At 38.4% G+C, this 26917-nt stretch overlaps 1 protein-coding gene across 18 annotated transcripts in view; it reads right to left on the bottom strand.

Moving 5' to 3' along the window:
• The window catches only part of SLMAP (sarcolemma associated protein), a 90515-nt gene that overhangs the window by 18914 nt on the left and 44684 nt on the right, over positions 1 to 26917 (bottom strand). For 4 of the 18 annotated variants that reach the window (XM_081850995.1, XM_081850983.1, XM_081850996.1 and 1 more), the window contains exons 5-18: positions 26681 to 26717; positions 24506 to 24568; positions 21852 to 21947; positions 21489 to 21560; positions 18880 to 19020; positions 17192 to 17329; positions 16897 to 17065; positions 16757 to 16807; positions 15628 to 15678; positions 11871 to 11933; positions 6711 to 6767; positions 2828 to 2908; positions 2572 to 2631; positions 255 to 380 (exon numbers count right to left, since the gene is read on the bottom strand). In XM_081850995.1, the coding sequence (XP_081707121.1) occupies positions 255 to 380; positions 2572 to 2631; positions 2828 to 2908; positions 6711 to 6767; positions 11871 to 11933; positions 15628 to 15678; positions 16757 to 16807; positions 16897 to 17065; positions 17192 to 17329; positions 18880 to 19020; positions 21489 to 21560; positions 21852 to 21947; positions 24506 to 24568; positions 26681 to 26717 (1205 nt within the window). The remainder of the gene's footprint in view (positions 1 to 254; positions 381 to 2571; positions 2632 to 2827; positions 2909 to 6710; positions 6768 to 11870; positions 11934 to 15627; positions 15679 to 16756; positions 16808 to 16896; positions 17066 to 17191; positions 17330 to 18879; positions 19021 to 21488; positions 21561 to 21851; positions 21948 to 24505; positions 24569 to 26680; positions 26718 to 26917) is intronic. The other 14 variants (XM_081850997.1, XM_081850994.1, XM_081850999.1 and 11 more) reach the window with 9 other exon arrangements.

The following is a 26917-nucleotide window of genomic DNA, read 5'->3' as shown; positions in this document are numbered from 1 at the left end:
TTCAGTGGGACTTACTCCCAGGTATAGGAGTGTAGCTTCAAGCAACTCCATGGGACTTACTTCTGAGCAGATGTGTGTATGATTGTGCTGTTATTTTTTACCCGTCCATGATATGGAGAGTGAAAAATTCCCTATGCACGTATCTTAATAACAATGGTCAGACTAAACAGATTTAACTATCTGTTTGGTCGCTAAAGTACTTGGGCATATGATTTCCTGGGTACTCTGCAGATTTAAAGGAATCTTCATCTCACCTTGCAGTTCAAAGCATTTTTGTTTACTTGTTTTAGCTAGCTCTTGGGCTTCAACCAGTTCCTTGCGCAGCTGCTGAATTTCTTGTTTAGTCTCAGTTTCAGATTGTGCACCCTGCAATTCATCTGCTAAAAAAACATTTTTCTTTAAAGTATCAGTTCTAGCAAATTACTGTTACCCTGCGAAGACAGGATCTTAAAAGAGTCATGCAAAATTAGTCAGCTACTCATTGCATTAGAGAAAGGTTAGGCGATAAATTAAAACATTGTTAGGAAGTCAAATATCAATACACTCTAGCCCTGCATGCAAGAATAAAGTTTAAATCCGCATGAATAATGTAGGCAGGCAATTCAAGTCACAACATATTCTGTTGTGGCAACATTTCAAATATGAGCAACTCTTCATAAATACATTCAAAGCGGTTTGGCATTTCACTGCTGATGCTAATTTTATTCTTTCATTATTAATTATTTTCTAGAAGAATGGCGTATTCAGCACACCAAATACCTACTAGAAGACAAGGCAAGGCTTAGTAAGGCTGAGGGGATATCCTTGGCTTCCCCTTCTATACTCTATACCCTTCTATAGGCAGAAAGTGGTGGAATCGCTAACTCCTAGGCACACCAGATCTTTTAGTTGTGAGAGAGGGGTGTAGTCAAGTCAGGAGACATCTTGGCCCAAACTGCACCCATTGTTCATGCATTTCCAGAATGTCCTGGTACCTGCAGTAAATAATTCTGACCTAGCCAAAAGCTTTTACAATCTGAGGTGTACACTTCTCTCCTGGATATTGCTGCTTGCCAGCACCAAGGCTTCTATTACTCTGTAGTTTGAAAAGCCAGTCTTTACACACAAAATCTGTCAAACTTTGATAAGGAGAAAGTTGGGGGTGAGAAATCGGGATGTACTAAATTACAGGTTCAGAAAGAACCCCAAAGGCATATCCAGGAATATTGCTTATTTTCTTTTCAATCATAGCTGAATAGCATAATTTAAAACCACAACAGAGTAGACTAAAACAGATGAAAACTCATAGAAACTTTCTAAACATCTGGGGAGACTTGTCTAAATAAGGATGTTTTCAGCAGGTGCTGAAAAGAATACAGTGAAGGTGCCTGTCTGATTATCAATGGATTATCATCGATAATCTGGTCCCAAGTTGTTAAGGGCTTTATAGACAACATTCAATGCCACAATGGGCCAGTGTGTCTGGCTCTTAACCAAAAGGTTGGTGGTTCGAGCCCACCCAGGGACGGCTGTGGGCAGGATTCCTACATTACAGGGGGTTGGACTAGATGACCCTCGGGGTCCCTTTCTACAATTCTATGATTCTATGACTAATAGTAACACCAGTAGCAAATCGGCAACCAGTGCAGACCTCTGAGCATTGCCACTTGATTAGCTACACGTTATAAAAAAGTAAACAAGTAGAGTGTTTTAGGGTGCTCTTTCCTGATAGACAGAGGTATGAATTCACCTGATGCTTTCAAATTTCTGAATCCTAAAACTGAGCAGCTATTAATGTGGTTTCTTCAGTATGTGTGTGGATGACAAGGAGGAGTACTTGCGAACTGAGGCAGAGCCTGCTCTTTTGTCACATTATTTTAATGAGTAGGTGTTCAGAAACGGTACAAAAAGGTAAACCTGATTTAAATGTTATTTAAACTGATATTTTCCCCTTGCTGATACAAAATTGCCTTGAATTAAAGTCATCCATACATCATGATACACAGGAAAGAAAAAGAAAGTTTTCTTTTTCTGATTTCTGTGTTTTCATTCTATGTCGTGTTTATACATAAATTACTAACAGTCACCTGGGTGTTTATTTTAAATGAATCAAGTCTTGCAGTTCATTATTTCATTTGGTGCCCCAAAGAACATCTTGTTTTGTTGACAAAGATATGAGAAAATGAAAAATTCTGAAGCATGCCTCCCAAGTAGAAATGACTTCATAGCATTAACTAAAATCTGCAGATTTTTACAGAGACGCTAAAAGGAATCTAGTTAATCTCAGCAACTGTAGGAGAAAATGTGCTCATCTACAAACCAAGAATATATAAATTCTAAACTATGCATTAAAGCTACAATCCTATGCACAGCTACACTGGAGTAAGCCACACTGAACTTAGTGGGGCTTACTTCTGGAAAACATGCACAGGATTCAAAGTTGCGCGTTGAACATACATCAGTGGAGGCATCAGCAAGAGCAATAAAAAATACTGACTATAAACAAAATTGTTACCCAATACTAAAATATTTGCATATTATACAAAAAATCCTGACAAATACCATCTGAAACATGAAGAAGACAGTATTTACCTTTTAAGAGGGCAACTTTAGCAATGGGTTCATTTAGTTCATGGTCCTCCATCTGAGCATCTAAATGAGAAAGTAAGTTATTTTAGCATTCTGAGAAACAAATTACTTGAATAGCTAGGTCATTCAACATTGCAGCAACACAGAAAAACTCATCTGAACAAAATGAAGTATGTAAACAGTTTTATCTAAACTTTAAGAAATCCTCTTCTGAGTACTCATTGACATAAAAGTACACAAACTTATGCTCAAAATGTACCTGTAGTGTCGTCACTGCTTTTCTCCTTGCTTGGGCTAAGAGTATCTGATAGTTCAGCTTCTTTAGCTTTTGCTTGATTTTCTGTAAAATAAAATTAAAATTTGCTTACATTAAAGTATACACGTATCTCAAAAAAACATTTTAACACCAATTCAAGCTGTATTTTTGCCTGATAAAAGCCCAGAGGTGAAAACAAAGAAAAATCACAGTCGTTGAAAACCAATGTTTTCTTATGCTTTTGCACTCCTGTTTCCAACTGGATTAAATATCCCCATGTCACATATTTAATACTAAACAATCCAACACAGGATGCAGTTGCCTCATGCGTAGTTCGGCCTTTTGTTTGAAAGTTGTTCTCTGGCCAGCTGGAACCCAGTGTAAAGTTAGTTGCTTTGTTCACTAATTCTGGGATCAAATCAGGAGAGAGAGACTCAGAAAACCATTTCCAGAACAATACAGATATTGTGACACGGTAGAAAGAAAAGAGCTATTAGGAATGAACGCTGCTTTGTAGCAAGTTACACTGGGTAAGGAAAAACATTTGCACAATTAAGATGCTTCATAAAGAGCAGTAGAATGACTTTTTAAAAAGCTCCACTATGTAACAATTTAAAAACAACATTATGTTTCTACATCCAAGAAGTCTTGGTGAACCTTGAAATTTCTGTCCTTTTCACACATTTATATATCTAGTGTAGCTTCAAAAGTTGTCTGAAGCCCCTAGGACTGACCAAAAGCTGGGGTCAGTATGGAAAAGCTGGGGGGCTCAGTTGTGAAAAATGTCCGTTTTCTATACTGCCATTGGATTGCTTATTGATTCTTCTGGATATTTCAGCTGTTTTGGATATAACTGATCACAGTATCCTTCTAGATCTACTTGCCATGATGGGGACATTGTGCTCAGCACCCATCTGACTTGGAAGTGCTGCAATTTGGTGCCATGGTACTTGTGCTCTGGTGTTCCACAAGGCTCTATTTTGTTCCCATGTTGTTCAAGAGCTACATTAAGTTGCTGGGAGAGGTTGTGCAAAGTTCTGCAATCAATTTAGGCATGGCACACAGCTATCTCGTCTTTTTTATCAGATCCAGGTGCAGCTGTGGACAACAGATGCCTGGAGCCAAGTAACGGGCTGGATAAAAGCTAACAAACTGAAACGCAATCCAAACAACACCATGGTACACTTGGTACTGGCCTATCAGGGAAGAGATATCAAACTGGTTTTGAAAGGTGCATTCTTCTACATACAATCCTATCTATAACCTTGTACACGTTTGATCTCCAGCCTTGTTGCTGGATGCCAGGTGTCATACCATGCAACATCTTTCACTAGTTTCAGCTGAGGCATCAGCTATATCTCCTTTCTTGGTGCAGATGGCCTGACCACAATTATATATCTAGTATATCTAGTAACATCCAGTCTAGATAATTAATGTTATGCATGGGATCCCCTTTGCAGAACATTTAAATACCACAACTGGTGTTAGAATGTAACGGCTAGATTATTAAATTAGGTTAATCCCAGATAATGAACTATGCCATTGCACTTGGTACAGAGTCTTTACTATCTTCTAGCACCAGACAATGTCTGTCCTGCTCTCTCCTGTCTTTAATGCTTTTAAGAGTAAAAAAATGGCTCTTTACTGGCTCGCACCATTTTAAATTGTTTTAGTGGCTTCCTTTACTGTTTTGGTGCAATTTTTCTGATTTAAAATTTGTTTTTATTTTTTAATGTTAATTTTGGTATTCCAAGTCACCTTGAGAGACGATAAGGTGGAATTATAAACAAATATAGCAACCATCAGCCTTAATACAGGTGTGCTAATGAAAATACTTTACTATAAAGGTACTAAAGAGACCTGTCAATCTTATTTTACAACACAGTATGTTGAAATCCTAATAAATTTCTTGCTAGCCCACTATTGTGATTTTTTTTTTCTGCAGCAGCAGGAATGCAACTCATTATTTCCCTATATGGTTATAGAAGAAACAGCTGGATCCTCTGTGCAAAATCTTGATGAGTCATCTGAGACACAGGCATTTAAAAAAGCAGTTTACCACCACTGGGCTTCATTCTTGATTTTAGACTATTTTTGATACTTTATAAGGGTCAGTGTAAAATAAACAATACCAAATGTCAGGAAAGGCTGAAGACAAATGACCCAAAAATGTGCACAAGGATGCAAAGATCCACTTAACTGGCTCTACATGCTCAAGGAGAACTGTATTTTTGTTTCTTGAACATCATCTCCTTAAGATGCAGAGCAAAGGATTCTGCAATCGATGGGAGCTGCTAAGCAGCTTGTGGTATGACATGGGGTAATTCAACAAGGCCACTCTCCTGGGTGCAAACCCATGGCCACAAGACCTCAGACCCTATGATTACCTTGCAATATTTTTCTAGATTATTCTAAGTTTTCAAAGTCATTCCACAAAATATTTCACATTCCCAAGTAATAGAATATTTTTTTAAAAAACCTAGGTTATGGATTACATTATAGGATACTGTCATAGAATTCTCTCAAAGTTATTACCTGCTACTTCAGTATGAAAGGAGTCAGTCCAATAACCAATTGTCCAATATTAAGTTTAGTATCAAAGGAAGCTGCTTATATTAGGCTTGGCTATTTATCTATGTAGCCTAGCACTATCTAATTAGATTGGTGGTAGCTCTGCAGGGTTCCAGTCAGAGATAGTCATCTTTATCTGCTACTTGTTTTGTTTCGTTTTACACTAGAGGAGATTTAACCTGGGCTCTTCTATACACAAATCATTTGTTCTCTATAGCAGGCATGTCCAACCAGTAGATGGGGTCTTCCTCCCCCAAAACAGATCAACAACTTTGGCTTCCCCCCAAAAAGCTAAACAACTTTGGTCAATCCAATGAGAGGATTAATGCCAGTTTTTTTAATAGTGGGAGTAGATCGCGGTCTCTTGGGAGTTGGACATGCCTGCTCTATAGGAAAGGCATTAGTCTCTTCCCTTTTATAGCATTATACTATTATATCAGTTCAGTTTAAATGAAATTGATTCTAAGTGACACACTCACTTTGTTTTACCAGAATGGCTTTTCTTTACCTAGTTTTCTTCTTTGCATAGTTTTCGTCTCGTTTTAAAACTATATGAAGTTATTTAAAACTTCATGACAGAATCTTTTTTAAAAAATAGATAGAATGCATTACACATCAATGAAAAAATAACTCGCCATTAAGCAAGATAATGCTGGCATGCAAGCATTAAGTTACACTTGTGTTTATTGTCTGCATTCTTTTCCAAATATGGCATGCTACCTACACTTTGCACAAAAAAGAACACACTGGAGGGTGATTGCATACAGGATTTGAAAACAGTGATTTTTCAAAGACGGTAGTTTAAAAATCAAAGGATACACACTTTGAATTATGTAAATTTTGATTTTCAAAAAGTGATATATACAGTTTGAGGAAATCCACAACAGCAAAGTTTTAAAACCTTGAATATAGTTCATGTTGTGCAGAAAATTTTATCAATAATTTACTGCACAGGAAATCTTAGAAATGCCATGACTTCACAACTAATTACAATTTGTAACAGACATGCTTTTGAAGTAACTAAATTTCCTTTTTTTCTGAACTGGACTGAATACAATTCCCAGGTTAAAAGTAATAAGATGCAAGTTAAGTCTCAAATGCGCATGTTTCAAAACTCTTTCTATTCATATTGTTTCCTAATACAAAAACTGGTATTGTTATATTCATTTACTTGGAAGTAGTTTTTATAATACACCAAGCAGTAAGGCTTGGTGTATTATAATCCCTCAAACACTCCTCACACTTGCAAAACAAATTCCTAAACACAGATTCAAACATTTGCTACATGCCTCAAAAGCAAATTAATAAGTCTAACCTTTCAGGATCTTTGTTTCATCCACTCGGGAAAGATGTCCTTCGTCTATGAGCTTGTCTGGTGAACAAAATAAGGGTTACTATCCCAGCTCAAACTATGCAAGCATTTCTTTGTACACGTCTCTAATACACATTCCATGACCAAATTTAAACATGGCAACATTACCTCACACTTCTCTGTGCTGGAATCAATGGAACTTTTTCATTTTAATCTTAATTATCTATGCACAAACAAGATGATAAATTAATAAGAAAATGTTGCCAAAGATTTGAGCAAGCCCAATCTACTGAACTGAAAGTTGATTTTAAAATTAATGAAGACATTTATAAATTCTACAACAGAAGTGTTTTAAAACCCGGTATTAAATATAATTTGCAAGCAGTGAAAAGTATATAAAATTAAGTTGATATTGCCGGGGCGGGGGGGGGGGGCGGGGGCGGTTCTCCTATGAAGCCTGAGAGTGACCTTATACCCACACAAGTTAACACTATGTCTGAATTCACCTACAGGAATATACTCCTCTGGTACAGAGGGCTTTTTTCTTTGTGCCTAACATAGATACGCATTATTAACACTATATAGTGGTCACATTCCTTTAACAGGAATAATAGTTTTGAAAGCTGGTGCTCAACTCTTGCTATAACAGTGTCCAGAAGTGAGGGAAAAGACAAGAAATTCTGGAAATGTTTTATACTTCTAGTGCACATTTCCTGCAACCCAGCTATTGCTTTACATTGCTGAACTTTGGGGAAGGCTCAGGGATTGAATATATCAGGCGTCCTTCTTATTAGTTGGCAATTAGTTGACAGTACACCAGTATTTAGACTGGTGGTGTTTTTCCAGTAACAATCCCCAATAAGACTTGTAAGTGGGAACTAGAAGAAGATTGGATGAGGGCACACAAGCATGGTGGCCTTATGCTTTGTTAGCAAAATAATGAGGCAAGTGGGGGGAGAACCACAAACACAGACTAGGCAAGAAAATAAAATTAAGTTAACATGACAAGGTGGAAAAATCAGACTAAGAGGCCAAAAGAAAATATCAGTGGAGAGAACAAAGATAGGAAGAAGAGTGGCAAATTAAGGGGTCAAAGAAGAAGAGGTAGCACAAGACAGATGTGGCAGAAAATGAGATCACACATTCTGTACTATTCTGAATGGACAAAAGTAGGAAAATAAAACGGAGAGCTGAGGAAATAATGGTTTCAAATGATTATTTTATGGTTAAGTAAATGTTATTCATTTTCATCATTTCGTGATTGCAATATTACATCATGTATAATCCATCTTTAGCAATCATATTTCAGGGTTTTCATGTCATCTACCAACTCAGCCTTAAACACTTTTTCAATTCAGATAGTTCATGTTTGTTAGATGAAACTTTATTACCACGTAATCAAGCTGTAAGACACATCTGAGTGCTATAAATGCCTGTATGAATCTCAATTATTTTTTCAGGCACTAAACAGCTCCACCTACATTTTTACTTGATAAACTTGATAATAAAAGGAAGCCTGCTCAGCTACTAAGCAAGATAAAAGTAAAGGCCTTTTTTCATGGATGAGAGAGTAATGCCAGAGCAGAATGTACTTAAGAGGTGACTGTTTCAGGGCTTTTAAGATAAGCAGACAGACTGATGAGAACTAGACTGCATTTCATACTATGGAAACAGAAACAAATGTTTGAGATTTATGTCATGGATCACTGACAAGCCTTTTCTATGAAAATAAAATCTGCTCAAAATAGGTCAGCTAATAAATATATAGGACTTCCGTGATTACAGAACAAATTGGTCACTAATTGTGAGGCCTATATTCTATCTAAACTTGCATATAATAATGCTATGCTACTTAGAGGTAACCATCTTCCCACTGAAACAACAAAAGCTCTCTTATCTTTTCTTACATGTACCTGACAGGGCGTAATCATTTAATACTTCAGGTATAGAATTTCAGGGACCTTCTTCCTCTGATACATACATATTTCAACCTATTGTATCATAGCAAGATAGTGAGCATTAACTGTGTAGTGCTTCTTTCCTGAAAGACCAGTTGGTGAACTTGTGATCAATACATCGTTTTTCATTGTGGCTGTAACCTAATATAGATTATTCATATTAATCAGTTCCTTAGCCATGACGTCAGCCATCTCAGATTACCAGATCAACCTTCCAGATAAAGTCCATTGCCTCTAGTCTAATCTGAGTGATGGCTGATACCCAGGGGCTGAAAACGTGACCACACTTTTTTTTAAAAAAAAATATTGATGGTAGATCTATTGCCTTGCTGACTGAAGTTTCTTGAAATAACTCAGCAAAATAATATTTTCCTGACATAGTGTGTTTAGCTAGAAGTGTTCTTAAAGAGTGAACCCCCCCTTTATAATATTAAAACTTTTCTTTCTCATAATATTAGAACATACAGCCATCCAATGAAGGTAAATGGTGGGAGATTCAGGATAGCAGGGCTCTGACAGATACTGGTGAACAGCAGAAGGAGTGCTTCTGCCCTCATATCCTGCTTGTGGGCATCCCACAGGTATCTGCCTGGCCACTGTGGGAAACAGGATGCTGGACTAGATAGGCCTCGTAGTATTCATATGGCGTGCACCAACCACAAGGGTTAGTTGAGACCCCAATTCAACACTATGGAAAACAGTCTGCCTAAGTCTCAGATGCTTCATGAGCTGCCAAGTTTGGCTTGGGCATCCTTCTGAACCCACTTTGTTCATACACATACCATCTCTACTGGAAAACGAAAAGCCAGTTATAACCCCCCTCCCCTTTTTTGGCAGATGTGAATGAGCCCTGCCAAGTTACAGGCAAATAGGCCAAATGTGATTTATTTATTTTTTAAGGAAACGTGTAACACCTATTTTATTGGGGGCATCATTAGATGAAAATTGTAAGCAGTGTCACCATTTCTGAAACCTCAGAGCCTGCCAGAATTTGAATAGTTGAAGTGGCTTTCTCACAAAGGCATTGCACATAAACCCTAAACTGTGGTTTAGCATGACGTAAACAGGCCTTGGATTCTTACACTCTTCTTTTCCTTCAGTGAAGCCACAAGGAAGAAACCGAAAGCTTCCACAGTTCCAAGGTGGGTTAAAAAAGAAATTTATTGTCCCTGGAGTTTGGTGGGCAATTTATCAAATAACTGAAGCTATGACAAAGGTCCCCTTGGGTAAGAAACCCACTGGATGGGGAGGGGAGAACTAAAAAAGGATTCACTTTCCAAGTAAAACAATTCCCTCTGGTTACATGGCTGACCTGTCAGTCACAATGGTAGTCTTTCTCTGTCTTCTCCTCCTTTCCCCATCACCCTACACTGCTGTTATTTCTAACCTAGAGACATTGCTTGCGTTTTAAGGAGACACTTGTATTCAGGACTTTTTTGGCATCTGAATCACCAAGAGCTTCCTGATTCAACTTGTGCCACCCTAAAACCGATCCCTCCTTGCCTCTGACAGGTCCAAACTTGAGGTAGCCCACTGCTCTGGGGACTCAGAGTTTGTCCAAATCCAATGCACACCTCTAACATATATCCTCTTGTAATAAACAAATGGCCTCAAGCAGACTTACAGCAAAGCTAAACTATCAAGCAAAATAAAATAAATAAAAGCAATACTCAAAGCCTGCTTTTCTTTCCCCCCCTCCCCCTCCCCAATAGCTGCTGGAGAAGGGGCAGGTGGCTTTTGCCAGAGGTAAACCAATACCTTGCAGTGAGCTTTGTTCCTTCCTCCTTCCATCTCTTTGAGTCTCCCTCTTCTTTTTTCCCTTCCTATCCTCCTCCTCTCCTTCTGGGCTTCCCCCAACCACATAAAATTAGGCTAAGGGCCACAGGTGCCCCACCCCTCTTTAGCAATCTTGCAAAATAAACAAGATGTGAATTCAACAAAACCAACTTTAAAACCGATGGTCTTGGTTATAGGAACTATATAAATATATATTTTTAAAATTAAGAATACAAATGATAAAAACTGTATTTAAATAACATTTTGCCCATATGTAATATGGGAAAGATTACATAACACAAACCCAAAGAGAAAAAGGCAAAAATGAAGAAAGCAGAAAAATAAGCACTGAAATCTGTGAAGAAATTGAGGATGTAAGTACATTGGGGAAGCTACTTCCACCCCTGCCCCACTCTACCCCACCCTTTAATGCCAATCCAGTGCATTTTTGTTATCAGCAAATATGCTATATTTAATTTTTAAAAGCCTTCATGGAATACATAATAACGTGATAATAGTCTTGGAATGATTGCAAAAAGTTGGAAAACTGAGGAAGACAAGGATGAGGTACACAACAAACTGTACTGAACTACTGCCTTTCTGGAGCATGCTGAGCATTTTATTATTATTATTACGCCTAAAATATTGCTTTTCCCACAACACTCAAGACGTCCAGTGGAATATATGCTTTTCACTTTTCCCAAGCTGCCTGTAAGCTATCCTAGAAATTCAGTGACAGGAAGAATTTGGATCCTTTTAATACACTCCAATCATTGTGGTATTTGGGCACTTGCTGCTTTACTTTGAACAAATTCCTTCCAGTAGCACCTTAAAGACCAACTAAGTCAGTTCTTGGTATGAGCTTTCGTGTGCATGCACACTTCTTCAGATACCAACACGAAAGCTCATACCAAGAACTGACTTAGTTGGTCTTTAAGGTGCTACTGGAAGGAATTTGTTTTGTTTTGACTATGGCAGACCAACACGGCTACCTATCTGTAACTGTTACTTTGAACAATTAGTGAAACACTGAAAGGGGAAACCTGCACATCTCCCCTATGATCATATGTGAGATCTCCCTCTTCTATTTGCCCAGCTCACTATGGAGGGATGCATGAAATCTCCTCCAGCTGTAACACTGGAATTGTAGAAGTTGGTCTGCCCTTGATAAGTTGAGTGAGAAAATTCACTTGAGGCTTGCAGTCAGCTGTTTCAACTAGATTCACTATGCTCAGGGTAAGTCCCCATCTGGATTTCCCCATTCTACTCATGATTGCAGGCTACCTTTCCATAATACTATAGCAACAACTATAGTTCTGTTCTGTTTTTCAGAGCACTTCAAAAATATAACTGTCCCAACCCTAGTACTGAATATATGATACTGTTTTTATAGACTTTTTAGTGAATGTGATGAATGCTCTGTACTCACTCTGGCACTCTATGAACTGATGAATAAAAGTGCAGTCCCCTCCACTCTTTGAAAGAAAGTGCTCTAGTAAAGAAAGAAACACCTTTTAAGTTCATATCTCCATCTTTTTGAGGGCTCATGACAAAATGTATAAGCCTCACAGACATCAGGGGAGGGAGGAGAATTTTTCACCAAAAGGCACAAGAAAGAAAAGGGGAGACACACACCCTCAAATCCAAAGGAAAAGCACCAGTGTAATATAGAATATATTGAAGGTGTAAATATACAAATTTGTAATCTGCATGTTTACATCTTCAAAATTTACAAGCCTCACAATTTATATTAATGTACGTTACTACCAGTGAAAGTTAACCTATACCAAATCCAGATTGTATCAACAAGGCACTTTCTGTTGTAATACAAATACCTTTAGATTTAAACATTTTAAAATTGTTACCCAACTCAGAAGTTGGACACAATTTTAAACCACCTTCAAATTACTAGGTCTCAACAGCTGGACTTGATTCATAACATATATTAATTTGTGAAGTTGGGTATGGCTAAAGTAAATAGCTGGAAAGGATTATACCTGTTTTTTAAGAGTTGTAGTTAAAAGGATATTTTCAGGCTTCAAGACAGTTCCTCGAAATAGCTTTCATCTCACTAATGTCTAACACAGGGATGACAAACCCTCATTTTGGGGGCTTGACATGGTCCCCAAAGCAAAATTTCCTGACCCCACTGACTATGACATCAGGGACAAATAAATAAATAAAGTAGTGCACTAGGGTGGGTGGTGCCCAGTGTCCTGATGGGGATGGGAATTGATCATCTCTAGTAATCAGATCAATCATTTAATGAGAAGTGGGGTTGTGTGCCTGTGTGTATATCTGCCTGCATGTGTGCACACACACGCATATGAGTATCTGTATGCAAGAGTGTCTGTATGGAGGATTGGCCATGGGTGAATGTGTCCCTTGAGCCAAAAAATGTTAGCCACCCTAGTCTAACAGGTTAAAATTTCTAATCAGTTTAATCTGTATTATATACATTTTCCAAAGAAGCTGTTAAAGTGCCATTTTAGTCAGAAAGGAAAAAAATAAGACCATCAAGGTTCAGAAATAATTATTTATCTAATCCCCCCCCCCCGCCACCATAAAATTTCATTAGTGAGTGAGGATTCTAACCTAGTTTCCCATGCCCAAATCAAACAGTTGCCATTTCACCATCCAGACCTCAATGTATATGCATACTGTATATTGTCAAAGGCTTTTGCAAACCTCAAAACAAATGTTGCTTCTGCACATTTAAGCTTTGAAACAAAACTGAGTCCATTTGAACAGCATTATCAACTGCATTATCTAGGATCGGACAACAGGTCTCTCAGTGTCCCACAAAGGAGCCCCATAATCACTTACTCTGGTGATGGGGGCGGCCCTCTTTCCCTGTGACAGGAAAGCAACAGCCCTCAAAAGAATCTGTCCTGACAGTGGGGCAAAGCTCCCATGTAAGACGATATGCACAGTGCGGGGAGCAGAAGTTGTGTAAATGACTGAGAAGAGAATGGCAATATCCATGGTACCTAGGGTAGAATAGCAAAGGAACTGCCAGATTACAAAAAGTGGAACCTGAAGAGTGGGAGAAGTTTGGAGAAGCAATAAGCCCTACTCCGTTCACAGAGAAAGAGTAACGGTACAAGACCTTGCACTATTACAGGTCTACGAGAAGATTGGATTGGGCAAGCCCAGGTCCGTGTTCATGGATGAATGGTAGTCTCATCTGTTTTCTCGTAAAAGCTCTGAAACTCAGGCTACCAAAGATAAAGAAAATATAGTGCAAAAGAATTTGTTAGGGAAACTGAGCCTGTTGTAGGAAGCAAGGAAACAGTATAGCAGAAGGAGATTCTGTTGAGCAAACTGAAGAAAAATGTGAATATCAAGGGACAAGTAAAGTCAGGAACTACAAGAGAGGAAAGCTGGGGAAGGGAATGCTGGCAGTACGAAAGTAAAAGAATAAGTGGATCTGCCTGACAAAGGCCTAAAGAGCAAACTGTAAGCAATGAGCCCTTGTGAGTAGAAACATTACCAGATCTTTATCACTTGGTAACTCACTAAACATCCTGCCTTCTGAGACTGTGGATTTTTGGTCAACAAAGCTGTGGAAGAAAGCTCCACAAAAGGAATAGTTAATAAGAGCTACTGCTTGTCAATTCCAAGTAAAACATATCTCCACAGAGATCATACAAGATGATAAATGTGATGCGTGACAGCAATGACTTGTGCCTGGTTTGGACGTAAAAGGAACCAGGGTTTGGGGGATTGCCATAAAATACCACCCTCCCACTTTTGAATGCAAATTCCAGCCACCCTCTTCAAACTGGGTTCCACGTGTAATATTATCTTTTTGACAACTGTGATTACAATGAAACCAAGGTACGCTCCAAAACTCATTTTGAGACCCTGTTTTCAATCAGGTTCTCAAAATGAGTAGAGTTAAACACCAGGATTAATTCCAGTTACAGATAGGTAGCCGTGTTGGTCTGCCATAGTCAAAACAAAACAAATTCCTTCCAGTAGCACCTTAAAGACCAACTAAGTCAGTTCTTGGTATGAGCTTTCGTGTGCATGGTATCTGAAGAAGTGTGCATGCACACGAAAGCTCATACCAAGAACTGACTTAGTTGGTCTTTAAGGTGCTACTGGAAGGAATTTGTTTTGTTTTGACCAGGATTAATTGTAACTAGAGTTAACACTGGTCACAGAAGACCAAACTAGATAAAAGGAGGCAGTGGGAATTTGCATGCAAGAAGAGAGGAGGAATGGAATCATGCAGTCCAATCCTGATCTTGATTCCAGTGTTAGTTTCTAACTGGGTTTTGTTCTGATCACTACGGCTGATGAGGCAAGCCTCTAGTCTGTTTTAAACATGTCTTGCTTCTTTAGATGTGGCAGTGCAACAGAGTAAATTACATAGAAAGCTACAGGTGTCCAAAAGGGTCCTCTGCATTCCTCAGATCCTAAGAGGGAAGTTAAGCATTTCAAAAGAAATGAGAACATTGTGTGTACTAATGTTGAAGGATAAGTTAGGAAGTGATCGTGCTTGCAAATTTAGCATCTTAAGATGTGAAAAGCAGGAACATTTTAGAGTTAATTGGCAAGCAAAGCAAAAGATTTCTAGGGCTGCGATCCTATACATGCTTACCTGGGAGTAAATCAGATTAAACTCAGTGGGATTCCTTTTGAACAGGCAGGTATAAGATTGCCCTGCAAATTAACTTGGGTACCCTTATCCATTTTGGAACATGCTACATTAATAGTACCCTGCAAAGGACGACTGAACTTTTCATCATTTTGATTTATTTTGAGGCAGAAATTTGACATGTTGTTTTTTTTTAAAAAAAGTCTCCAACCATCATCAGAGTTAAACTTGAAGAGCCATTGGCATTATTGTCCTGAACGGCCATGTTGATGTATCTGCTTTTATTACTGTAATTATTTTCCTGCAATGGATAGATATATTATACTGATGTACTCTGTTACTAAAGTCTCACTAGTATTGAAAACTTCATGCTCCGGCTGAAAGTAGCGTATCCATGCAAAGGCATGTCTAAAAACACAAAATTTAGAAGCCAACACCAAGTGTTTCTTCAGTAATATTTTAACTTACTTTTTGTTGTAAAAATTAGAAAAAATATTAACACAAAACAAGCAAATAACCAAAAATAAGCTCAAAATTAAAACCACCACCACAAAAAAGGCAGTCATTAAAGATACTCTACCTTTTTCAGCGCTCCCATTAATTTTAGGAATGAAGTCATCAACTTGTATGCCTAGAATTAACAAATGGTATTAAATCTGAATAAGCAAAGTATTCTGTAAATATGGGTGACGACTTTCTATATTGATTAGGACTGATTAGAAGCAGAGACATTCCATTTTCAGGTGGCAAAAGTGAGCTGGGCATTTGGGCTATTATGGGGGTTAAATTTCAAGGGCAGGGTTGCAAATCTCACCAGGTCTTCCCTAGCTCCTTATAGACCAACATTTTCAGTTGCTCAGAATGTCCTCAGAATGAGTGCCATTGTGAGGGGCATCTGATGAAAGAACCTTGCCCTCCTCACTGGCAGCCACCACTCATCATGTCCCTGAAGGCTCCTTTGGATAACACTCATTCTGAGGGTATTCTAGGACGTTTCACTTCATGACTGTAGCTACAAGAACATGGGAGCAGCACTGGCGAGTTTCAGGCCCCCTGCCCTTGATATTCAGGAACAAAGGAAGCTGCCTTTTACAAAAGAAAACCAGTTGTCCATCCAGCACAGTGCCAGTCAATTTCACAGATTGTCAGTCACTCTCTAAGGACCTTTTGCAAAGCATATGCTATGGTCACCCCCTGAGCTATTTGCCCCACCTCTCACAAAATGCAGTTCAGTTTTGCTACCCAGTTCAGTCATGAACCTTCCACTAAACATGGGCCAAACTTCTGAAACCTCTATTAATACTTTATCCTTCAAGCTACTGGAAAAATAAGAAATAATCTCAATTTCCCTCCTTTGAGCAGCAGAGTTTGTCACATATCACAAGTGCCAAAATCAATATACCAACGGGGGAAAAAAGTTAATGATGTCATAATTCTTCCTTAACTGCATCACTAGAATTGAAAAGTTGCAATAGTCAAGTTCACCTTTTGTGTTGGGACTTTTAAAAAACAGTGCCCTCTACTGGTATTTTCTTGAAATCATGATTTATCAATAATCTAGAAAATAAACTATAATAAAACTAAAGGCATCGTTTTCAAACGTTCTTACAGTCTGTGATCTATAGCTCATTTAACTGCTTTGCACAAAAGAGGTACAATTTAATATTCAAATTTCAACATTAAGCAAAATACTTTAACATCAGACCTACCTAAGCTGTTGTGTTCTTTAAGAGCTTTCTCCTGAAGATGTTCTAACCGGACTGCAAACAGAATTCCAAAAAAACATATATTTCACAGTTTTAAAGAAAAAAAAATTATGATAAAAACATGTTTGAACTACTGGACTGACCTTGTAAAGCAGTTAGCCGTTCATTGGTGAAGTCATTATCTGCTTGCAAAGCCTCTATTTTTGCTTGAAGCTCTTGCTCTCTCTCTTCCATCTCTTCTATTTTGTGCTGCAATTCCTTTTTCTCAGCCTGTCCCTTTTGCTGGATTTCTTCTTGTCTCCCTTCAGCTGCCTGTTCAACACCATGAAAAACAACCCACAGATCAGTACCTATGGATGGCGATTCCAGAAAAAGAATGAATGCAAAAGTCATGTTAGTTCTGGAACCAAAACGTGCAGTTAGAAAGACCAAATGTACCTTTAGTTTGTCAGTGAGATCTTTAATTTCATTTACAGCCCCATTGTATTTGTTGGCCAATTCCCGCAATTCTTCCTGAGTCCGTTCGTTCATTTCTTTCAAGTGAGTACATTCATCTTCGGTGTTGCTTAAGCTTCGCTGTGAGAAGAAAAATTGCACATTGAAGCCAAAAATCTATTGAAACCAGAAACTTTTCTGTTACTCTGTTTTTAAGATTTATTATAACTGTGCAATGTATGAGAATTATAGCAACCATTTCCCAGAGAAATGTGCCAGACATCACTCCAACGGCTCTGCTGAGACAGGCCAGCCCCATCAGGCCTCCTCTCCTTCAACTGGGGACAGCCATTCCAGAAGTGGGGGAGCTGGGAAGCAGAGCTCACTACATCAGCTCTGCTATGGTAAGCCAGCTCCATCAGGAACCTCCTTCCACAGCTGGTCATTATAGGAACAACTGTTTAGAAACTGGTGCCTGCATTTTCATTTTCATTTCCTTCTTCCCTCCCTATCCCTTTCCCCTTAGGTGTCGTGCTTTTTTAGAATTTGCTTTGATTGTATGTAAGCTGCTCTGGGAGTCTTTTTGGCTGAAGAGTGGAGTACAAGTGCTCTAAATAAATAAACAAAATTACTCAAAACATTATTTTGCTAAGCATGCTGCCCTTGCCCACTCCCCAATCCCTGCGGTATTCCCTCCAATCTGTTCTAGGGGTGATGCACGGGGAATATCTGTTGCACAAGCAGAAGACATTGTGCAAGCTCAGGGTCTCCATTGGATTCAATCCTACTCTTCTAATCCTAAAAACAAGGGGCAATCAGTTTGAGTACAGTTTAATTTTGAACAGAGGTGTGCATAGTGTGAATTCAACTTTAATCAAAATAGCCCCGCCATTTTATTATCTTTATGCACATGCAATTTTATGGTGTATTTTTTTAAAAAAAAAATATTGTTTTTTTTAATGAATATTTATTGGGATTTTCAATAACAAAACAAAAACAAAAATAGACAAAAAAAATGACAAAAGTACAAAAATACAAAACTTAAAAACAATTAAAAACACATAGAATTTCAATTGCTTATTTTCCTTTAACTTGTTTCTCAGACCTCCTCAAACCTCCCCTTTTTATATTCCAATTTAAATTATTAGCTCAGCAAATCCTTATTACTTATTTCTCAGCTTTACTTAATAATTTATTTTAACATGTTATTATTTTACTGTTTCTCTTTCTTCCATTTCCTTAATTTATTTTTGCAAACCTTATCTTCATTTAGTTTAGACCATTTTAGAGACCAGTTTTAACTTATCCAAACTTAAACATCAATACTTATACATTAGTACTTATTCTTAAACATTTTTCCTAATTTTTTTTTTAAAAAATAAAGTGACAGTTCAAGTCATTAGTACGAGCATACAAAACAAAAACCTGAACACATACCTGAGAAAAATGCACAAGTCAGATACATACATTCCAAAGAAGAGTTGTTTGAGCAGGGAGAAAATACCTCCCTAACTTTGCAAGATAAAACCCTATTTTAAAAAGGGTTAAATCTCAGAGTCAGGAAATAAATCTCAAGACAAGCAAAAAACAGCAAATAATAATAAAAATGTTGACATATTGATGTTTTATTTTCATGGTATGGTGGCAAAACCCAGTTTCAGGAACATGGCTAAAATGCAAATGATAAATACCTCCACTTCAGAGAGTTTTCTGACCACTTCAATTTTTTCCTGAAGGACCCGCCTCAAGGACTCTTTGGCAGTTGTCTCATAGTTATGCTTGTCTTCCTGTAATGCTATAAGCTCCTTTCGCAAACTATCTTCTGTTTGATTCTGTAAGCAGAAATGCAACATGGTGGAAATCTTAAAGCCACATGCTCATATTACCATTTACAACAGTATTACATTAAGTTATGAAAATATTTCATCCATTTTAGGACTTCACTAGGGTTTTATCCTAGTAAAACAAGGGTTTTATTCTAGTAAATTTGGTATTCCATTAAAAGTTCCCCACCTTGTCCCTCATGATGTCTGAAACATTCTTACCCTTTTTCAAATGCTACATTGTCTACCATTCTTGAAGGCAGATTTACTTCTAAGAAGTCATGTCAATATACCATTTCAAACTGAAGCTACTATGCTTGTGCTATGCAAAATTCTAAGATTTTTCCTCATTAAAAAGAGAAAAGAAAAGGGGGAATGTTTCAGGGATGTAAGAGAGAGGTGCAGGCATAACACTGACTCCTTAACCATAGTTAACAGCTAACTTTGGTAATGCATACTCCCTTCCTTTTCAGGAAATACAGTCAAACCTCGGCTCCCAAACAGCTCCATTTTCAAACGATTCGGCTCCCGAATGCAAAAACCCCGGAAGTAAATGCTCTGGTTTTCAAACGTTTTTTGGAAGCTGAACGCCCGACATAGTTTCCGCTGAGTGCAGGAAGCTCTTGCAACCAATCGGAAGCCATGATTCGAATGTTTCGGAAGCTGAACAGGCTTCTGGAATGGATTATGTTCGACAACCGAGGTTTGACTATATTAAAGACACACGCATATGTAAACTATGGTTAAAGAAACATCAGCAGAGACCTTAACTGCAAGGTGTCTGCTGATGTTTGCTCAACTGCAGATAACACTAACCAAGGCTCCAGCTTAATCAGGATTTAAATCAAGCATTAAAATGTAATTTTAGACCTTGATTAAACAAGAATCATATTAACATTAACCATACTAAAGCTCTATGCTTATGTTTCACTTAGTTCTTAAGGCAAAATTAAGCAGGTAATTCACTCCCGAGGAAGGAAGGGGGAAGAGAAGATGCTATCATAGCAGGTGCCCAATCTCTTAACCAATGTTAAGATGATGACAATGCCACATTTGCAGCAGCCCAGATCTGTGAAGCAGAATTTGAGAAAACATGCAGTGAAACCACAGAAAGCAACAATGGAGTTACAGGATTCTGTGAGATGGTTACATCTCTCTTAATACCTTTGCATTTTTTCTTTCTTTCCCCATTCATCTGTGGTAATTCTTGGATACAAATGAGGACCAGAAAGGTGTACAAAGTCTCTGGATAGGCCTGCTCATAAAATCCTGCCTCACGCAGCTAAGCCACTAGTTGACACCCAAGATCTTTGGCTATCTCACGTTGATTATAAAAAACTGCTCTGCTCTGGCTATTTTAAGAAAGCACTGAATGACTATCCCAGATAAGCTCCCGCTGCTCTCATGGCTGCAGTGAAAATAACACTTCATGCACAGATTGCAGAGTATAAAGTCTGCATATAAAGCAGTCATTTGACTTGATAATTTATATGATGATTTAGAATTGTTTTAATGTGAATCAGTCAACACTGCTTTTGAGGAACAAAGATTAAAATAACTTATCTAATCAGAGTAAAATGCACACTAAATTTAAATATTTATTTAAATACTTTAAATGATGGATAATTTAAATATTTATCCAAATAATGGATACAGTGGTACCCTGGTTCCCAAACGGCTTAGTTGACAAACAAATCGGCTCCCAAACGCCACAAACCCAGAAGTAAGTGTTCCGGTTTGTGAACATTTTTGGAAGCCGAATGTCTGTTTCAGCTGTTGGCATTGTTTCCAGGGCCAATCAGCCAATCAGAAGCCGTGCCTTGGTTTGTGAACGTTTTGGAAGTCAAACGGACTTCTAGAATGGATTGAGTTTGAGAACCAAGGTACCACTGTACTCTGATTTTATGAGCACCTCAAGGTGGCTTACATTTAAATGAAGCTTCATCATGAAAACAATAAACTGAACGCGAAAACAGAAGGAACAGTGAGTGGCAAGACGAAACACATTTTTTCAGAACTAACATGATCCTGGTACTGCCACACTGAATGGAAATGGCCACTGGCTTAGAATGCTTTTAAAATGTCAACCAGGACAAATTTCATTATACAGTCATAGACCCAATAAAAGCAAACACCAAAATCATACAATTCCTTGAGTACACAGAGTTCGTTTCCTCCCTATCGCTGGCTTCTAGGTATCATTGCTACATGAAACCTCCATGTCTAGAGGAAGTATGTCACTAAATTTAAAGGTGATGAGGGGAGGTGGCAACAGTGGAGCAAATGGTTCCCTGCCCTGCTTGTAGGCTTCCTGTTAACATGTGCATGGTCACTGTGAGAAACAGGATGTTGACCTAGGTGGACCTTTGATCTGATCCAGAAAGGCTCCCTCTTATATTTGCTAAACAAATAATACATGTTTTGATATTATCAAATACTCCAAGTTCTCAAACTCTAAATCCAAGCAAACTACCTACTTTTGAACATGCTTGTAGTTGGTTTCCCATAACCTCTAACCTTGATAGTAGTCTATCTTCATCTATCAAAGCCTGTTAGAAAGAAATTCAAGCACATTCGTAAAATTAGCAGCATCTAATACAGTAAAAACACACAGTGAGTATTTAATAAGAACATGGGTTTTATGCAATACTATACTACCGGGGAAGCCAAGTGGTGTCCTCCAGATGTCGTTTGACTCCAACTCCCATTGCCCCTAACCACTGGCCATGCTTTACAGCATTGCTAACTACACTTCAGATTAGTTCACAGTAATCTATAGTTATGACAGATAAGTAGGTGCACTATCTGAAAAGGTCCAAAATCAACATCACACAAAATACCTGCCAACTAGTATCTGATGCCTCTTGTGTGACAGCAAGCAATCGCTGCAAGGTGGCCAATTTCTGTTCCAACATTTGTTCCCTATGTAAGGCTTCCTGCATTGAATAAGAACCAAAAAAAATCCTATTAGTACAACACAGTAGCAATAGATATCAGCACTTACAAAGTAGAGTTAAATGGTTTAAAAGGGTGAGAGATTTCAACACACTGTCTTTTGTACCTCAGTGTTTATAACTAGATACGATTATTTTGGCTGAGCTGAGACATCAATGAACTCAGGTTCCCATATATGCTTAGAATGTGCTCTGGCCTCTTACAGATGTTGGGGCCCATCTCACCGTAGGCTTTGTATGAGTTTTAAAGACAAAAACACTTCAAGGACTACTTCTGTTTCAAGGAAAAGAAAGCAGCTCAGCAGCTATCAAAGTTCAAAGAAACTGAAAGAACAAGGCCAATTTCTCACCAAAATGTTCAAAGTTATCTTTACCGAAAACCACTAGGTGGCATACTTTACCCTTCTTTTTTAAAAGGGCTTGGTAGTCAATAGGAATACAGTCAACCCCCAATTACGCAGGGGTTGTGTTTTGAGTAACCACGCACATACATGAAATCATGTATAATTGGAGCACCCATTGGAAAAGCCTGCAAACATCCTCTAAAACTCTGGAAACCCTAGAAAAATCCTTTAAAAAACCAGCAGCCCAGTATAAGATGGGCAGAAATGGTGGCCATGGTGGCACTCAGTCTTCCTCATTGATAGAGGATGATTTTCAAAAAAAAAGTGGGGTAGACCAGTACCCCAAGGTGCTCGGCTGTGGGTCAAATTCACTGGGTAGGGCTGGTGGTGTCTTGCAGAGGAACATGGTGATGGGCAGCTGGTGCTTCTGTCTCTTCAGCTGGTCAGGGCACACTTGGGCAGCCTCCTGGTCCATGGATGCAGCTTCACCACAGGGGCCAACATTCTTTAAATTGAAGTGACTTTGAAGCAGGCCAGCCGACCGGAGCTGGCTTGGAGCTCCATCACAGGAGTGCGCATACAGCCTGAGTGGCTTGTTGTGCAAGGTGTATCTGTCGACAAGGATACACTTGCAGTTCACGTCATCTAGCCACAGGTCCAGGGCCTCATGTACCTTCACCAGGGCCTCATCCCGCGCCTGGCTGGGACCTTGGCAGTTGTAGGTGTACAGGTACTCACTGCTCCACTGCCTGGATTTTCTTCTCCCGTATCCTAAAGGCACATATGCTGGGCTCATTCTTGCCAAACTTGCGTGCCACGGCACACACACTCATGCCATCCTGGAAGCAGTCCAGCACTTGCAATTTCTCCTCCAGCGTGGGCACCACTCGCTGCTTCTTGAGTTTATCGTCACCCAAGGAAGGTGATGGCGCCTTGCATTTAGGTGCTGCCTCAAAGAATGGCTTGAACACTCCGCCCCAAACTCTGCCAAACTCCGCCACAATCGTTCCCTCTCAACCTCCTTCCTCAACCTCCAACTCGCTACAGGCCTCAACAGTTGGTGCAAGGGCTCTCGTGACTGCAATTGCAAAGGCTTGTGAGACTGCTAGGTGCTGTTTTTGCACCTTTTCCTGACCTTTCTTGGCTCTTCTGAGGCAAGTTTAGCAATTTTTAAATTCACTTCTCTGTTCAGCACAACGTGCATATACATGGTAATGCGCATACTGAACACGTGTAAAGGGGGGGTGCCTGTATATCTTCTCCTTAATCAGCTCAAAATACAACTCCTTTACCACTACCCAAAAAAATTGGCTGCACTTAATAATTTTCCACACAATACTACTACAATCACCTATAACTATCCGGTTGTTTTTATGAAATGCTGCATTTTGATGCATTATTCCCCAAACCAGCTTCAATCCTAATTGAAACCTAGATGTTTTAAGCTGGTAATGTGTACGTAGGCCAAGAGAAAAGAGAGATTTATATGGCTCACTCTTGTCCACAGTCCAGGAAGAAATGGATCAAAGGGAATACAAAAGGGGTAATGCCAGATAGCCCCTCTGGGAGATCTGAAGTGCATTTAATTTTATTCCTTGTAGGCTAAGTATACTAGAACTCCCCAGAGATACATTTTACTAGGATACAAAGGGGAAATGCCAACTGAGAATGGGGCTTAGGAGACTTGCAAGAAACATGTTCACTCCTGCAACTTGGTGTTCCAATCTACCTTAAATTTCATTGGGTATCTTGCCCAAGTGGGTATCAGATATCGGGGGACTGGTTGGGGAGATGCTACAGCAGTTTGGGGGCAAGACTGAAAGATGCTGCATGTCCCATCTACTCTCCATCCCCCACCCCAGACCATTTCCCCATACATACTTGGGAGACAGAAGTTAGGAATGCTAATCATAACAGTGAGCTGAGATTAGGTTAATACTAGCATGCTACGGATACTAATTATGACTATAGTGCATGCAGGGCAGGGAAAACACTTGGAACTGCTTTCTAGAATTTCAAACATTATAACAAGAAAGTCCATTATATGCATGATGTCACTAGCTGATCCAGTCTCAGCCTTACTCCTAATATATTTGCCACACAGAAGCTCCTAACTGATTATGTAGAAGAACACTCAGTCAAACCTATACAATATAAAGGAACAGGAATTATACATATGCCCAAAAGAGAAGTTACCTGTAGATACTGAGAAAGCTGAAACAGTTCCTGAGAGTACATACTGGGAGTGTTAGCAGCAACCTGTAAAATTGAAGAACATATTTCTCTGAAACCCATAATACTTTCAATGTATATAAAATAAAATGAATCAACACATTCCCTTCTTTTCTTATTTTGGTTGTTTAATTCTCCTCTTAATCCATTCAAACACTTATGCAAACAAGTGAAGGCCTGTCATCAGTAGTTCACTTGATTTATGAAGTTAATAGCAAAACTGCAACAAAAAAAGGCTTTTATCCTCTAAAACTTTTGCAAGGACTTCCTTAATATCAGCATAAATGCAAGCTACTGTAATAAAGAAAAAAGGACACATGTATACATTTACAGAGCATCCTTATTTTGAGCTAACAGTTACCCCTATATTTCTTTTTATCATTGTTTGCTGGCCACCCTCAAATTATAAACTATTTGAAAGGTAAATAGAATTCCATTTTTTGTATACAGAACAGTTAGTATGAAGCAATCTGCTGGGGTTTTTTTTATATATATTTCAGCAAGCCTACCCAAGCCTAATTAAGTTGCCCATTTTTTAAAGATGTTTTATTCAATTTTCTTTCTTTTCATTTTTTGACATGCTGGTTTTATGTATATTTGTCTTATTTCTCTAGATTTCTGTTACCTTTCTTATGTTGAAGAAATTAAGCTAGTAAATTGCTTAGCAACTTGATAGAGCATATTAATATGATATTAGTCATGGTACTGGAATGTCCATTGTGCAAGAAACCGTACGCACCCAGCCAATTGTAAAAGAATATATGTATGTACCTGTAAAGCACAAGCCAGCTTTTCAGTCAGCACTGGTCTTTAATCTATATTTACAACAAGATTAGTTAATTAAGGATATCTATAATTAAATTATTGGGTACTGCACCCTTTAGGACTGTATACAACTATAGCACAGTATTGGAGGCTAAACATAAAAAACTCATGGTATTAAACATCCTACCTCTGACTTTTATATTTGGGTTGTCTGAGAAATCTTATGTTAAAAAAAGCTTTCAAGCCCTAACTGGATAGCCAAAAAACAACTTTGGCTTATCACTATGGTTTGTTTGGAGTAAAGCAAACCATGATTTTTGGTTCAGAATGCAATGCTAAGTCAGCAATCATTGTCTGTTTTGCCTCAGCATAAGAAGGGAGAAACAAAGCAGGTGCAGGCTTCTTGTACATTGTAAATGTAGCTTTTACACAAATTCCTACAATCACATATTAACTTTTAAAAATATATTCTTGGTTTTGTTTGTTACTATGTTATGTATTTTTTTGTTTGTATATTGTAAACTGCCATGCTATCCTTGGATGAAGGGTGGTACAGAAATTTAATAAAGAATAACAAGACTCATTTAGCTGCCCAGAGTGGCTGGGGCAATCCAATCAGATGGGTGGGGTACAAACAAACAAGATTTATTTTTCAAAAAGCAATTCAAGGGGCTGGGAATTATCGAAAGATGGGTTTTAGAATATATTGATTTGTACTGATGATTTTATAATGTATTTCAATTAATTGTGATTTCATGTAAACTGTGCTATTTTTACTGTTGTTAGCCACTCTGAGCTCGGCTTTGGCTGGGGAGGGTGGGATATAAATATATTATTATTATTATTATTATTATTATTATTATTATTATTATTATTATTATTATTATCATCATCATCATCATTATTATTATCATTATTATTATTATTATCTAGAACAATTTAAGACTGCTGATCTGTATGTGTCCTCCTAAGTCTGTACACATGTCCCTCATAAGTTTTGCTGTGTTGAATTTATCTTATATTGCTTTTAAGGCTTAAAAGGTAACATTTTTCACTATCATAACAAAAATTAAAAAGCAATTTGAGATGGCATAAATTTGTGCTTGTATAAAAAATGGAATGCGTGCAGCCCTCAGGCACATTTCTGTCTCAACGCTTTCTTCAAACCAATTTGCTGCATCCCACTTTTTGACTGACATCCTCAAAGCAGGACGCCCACACTTTCAAACAGTTTGGAAGTTATTGGGGGGGGGGTGAGGAGATGTACTCAGGAATCAATATTCACTTCATATGTCTTTCAAAGCACTTGGCTCTTTTTAAAAGTGTTGTTTTCACGTCTATGTGTCAGAAGTAAAGAAATGTTCTAAGACTTACCTTATCAACAGGACTTGGTAAGGGAGCATGGATGACACTGTAGAAGAAAAACATCACCGTTTAAAATATTATTATCCTTCTGTACCCTGAATAGGGTTTCATTGTCCCTGAAGGAGGAGATTTGCAACCTGTGGGTGCTTCTGGATCCAGCTTTGTCGCTGGAGGCTTTGGTAGCCTTAGTGGCTAGAATTGTCTTTTGCCAGCTGAGACTGGTATGGCAGCTAGGACCACTCCTGG

The sequence above is a fragment of the Podarcis erhardii genome (assembly GCF_964252035.2).
Source record: "Podarcis erhardii genome assembly, chromosome: 2".
In the NCBI taxonomy this organism is placed as follows: Eukaryota; Metazoa; Chordata; class Lepidosauria; order Squamata; family Lacertidae; genus Podarcis; species Podarcis erhardii.
Note: the sequence above shows the minus strand (reverse complement) of the source record. Positions and strands in the feature narration are given on the sequence as shown.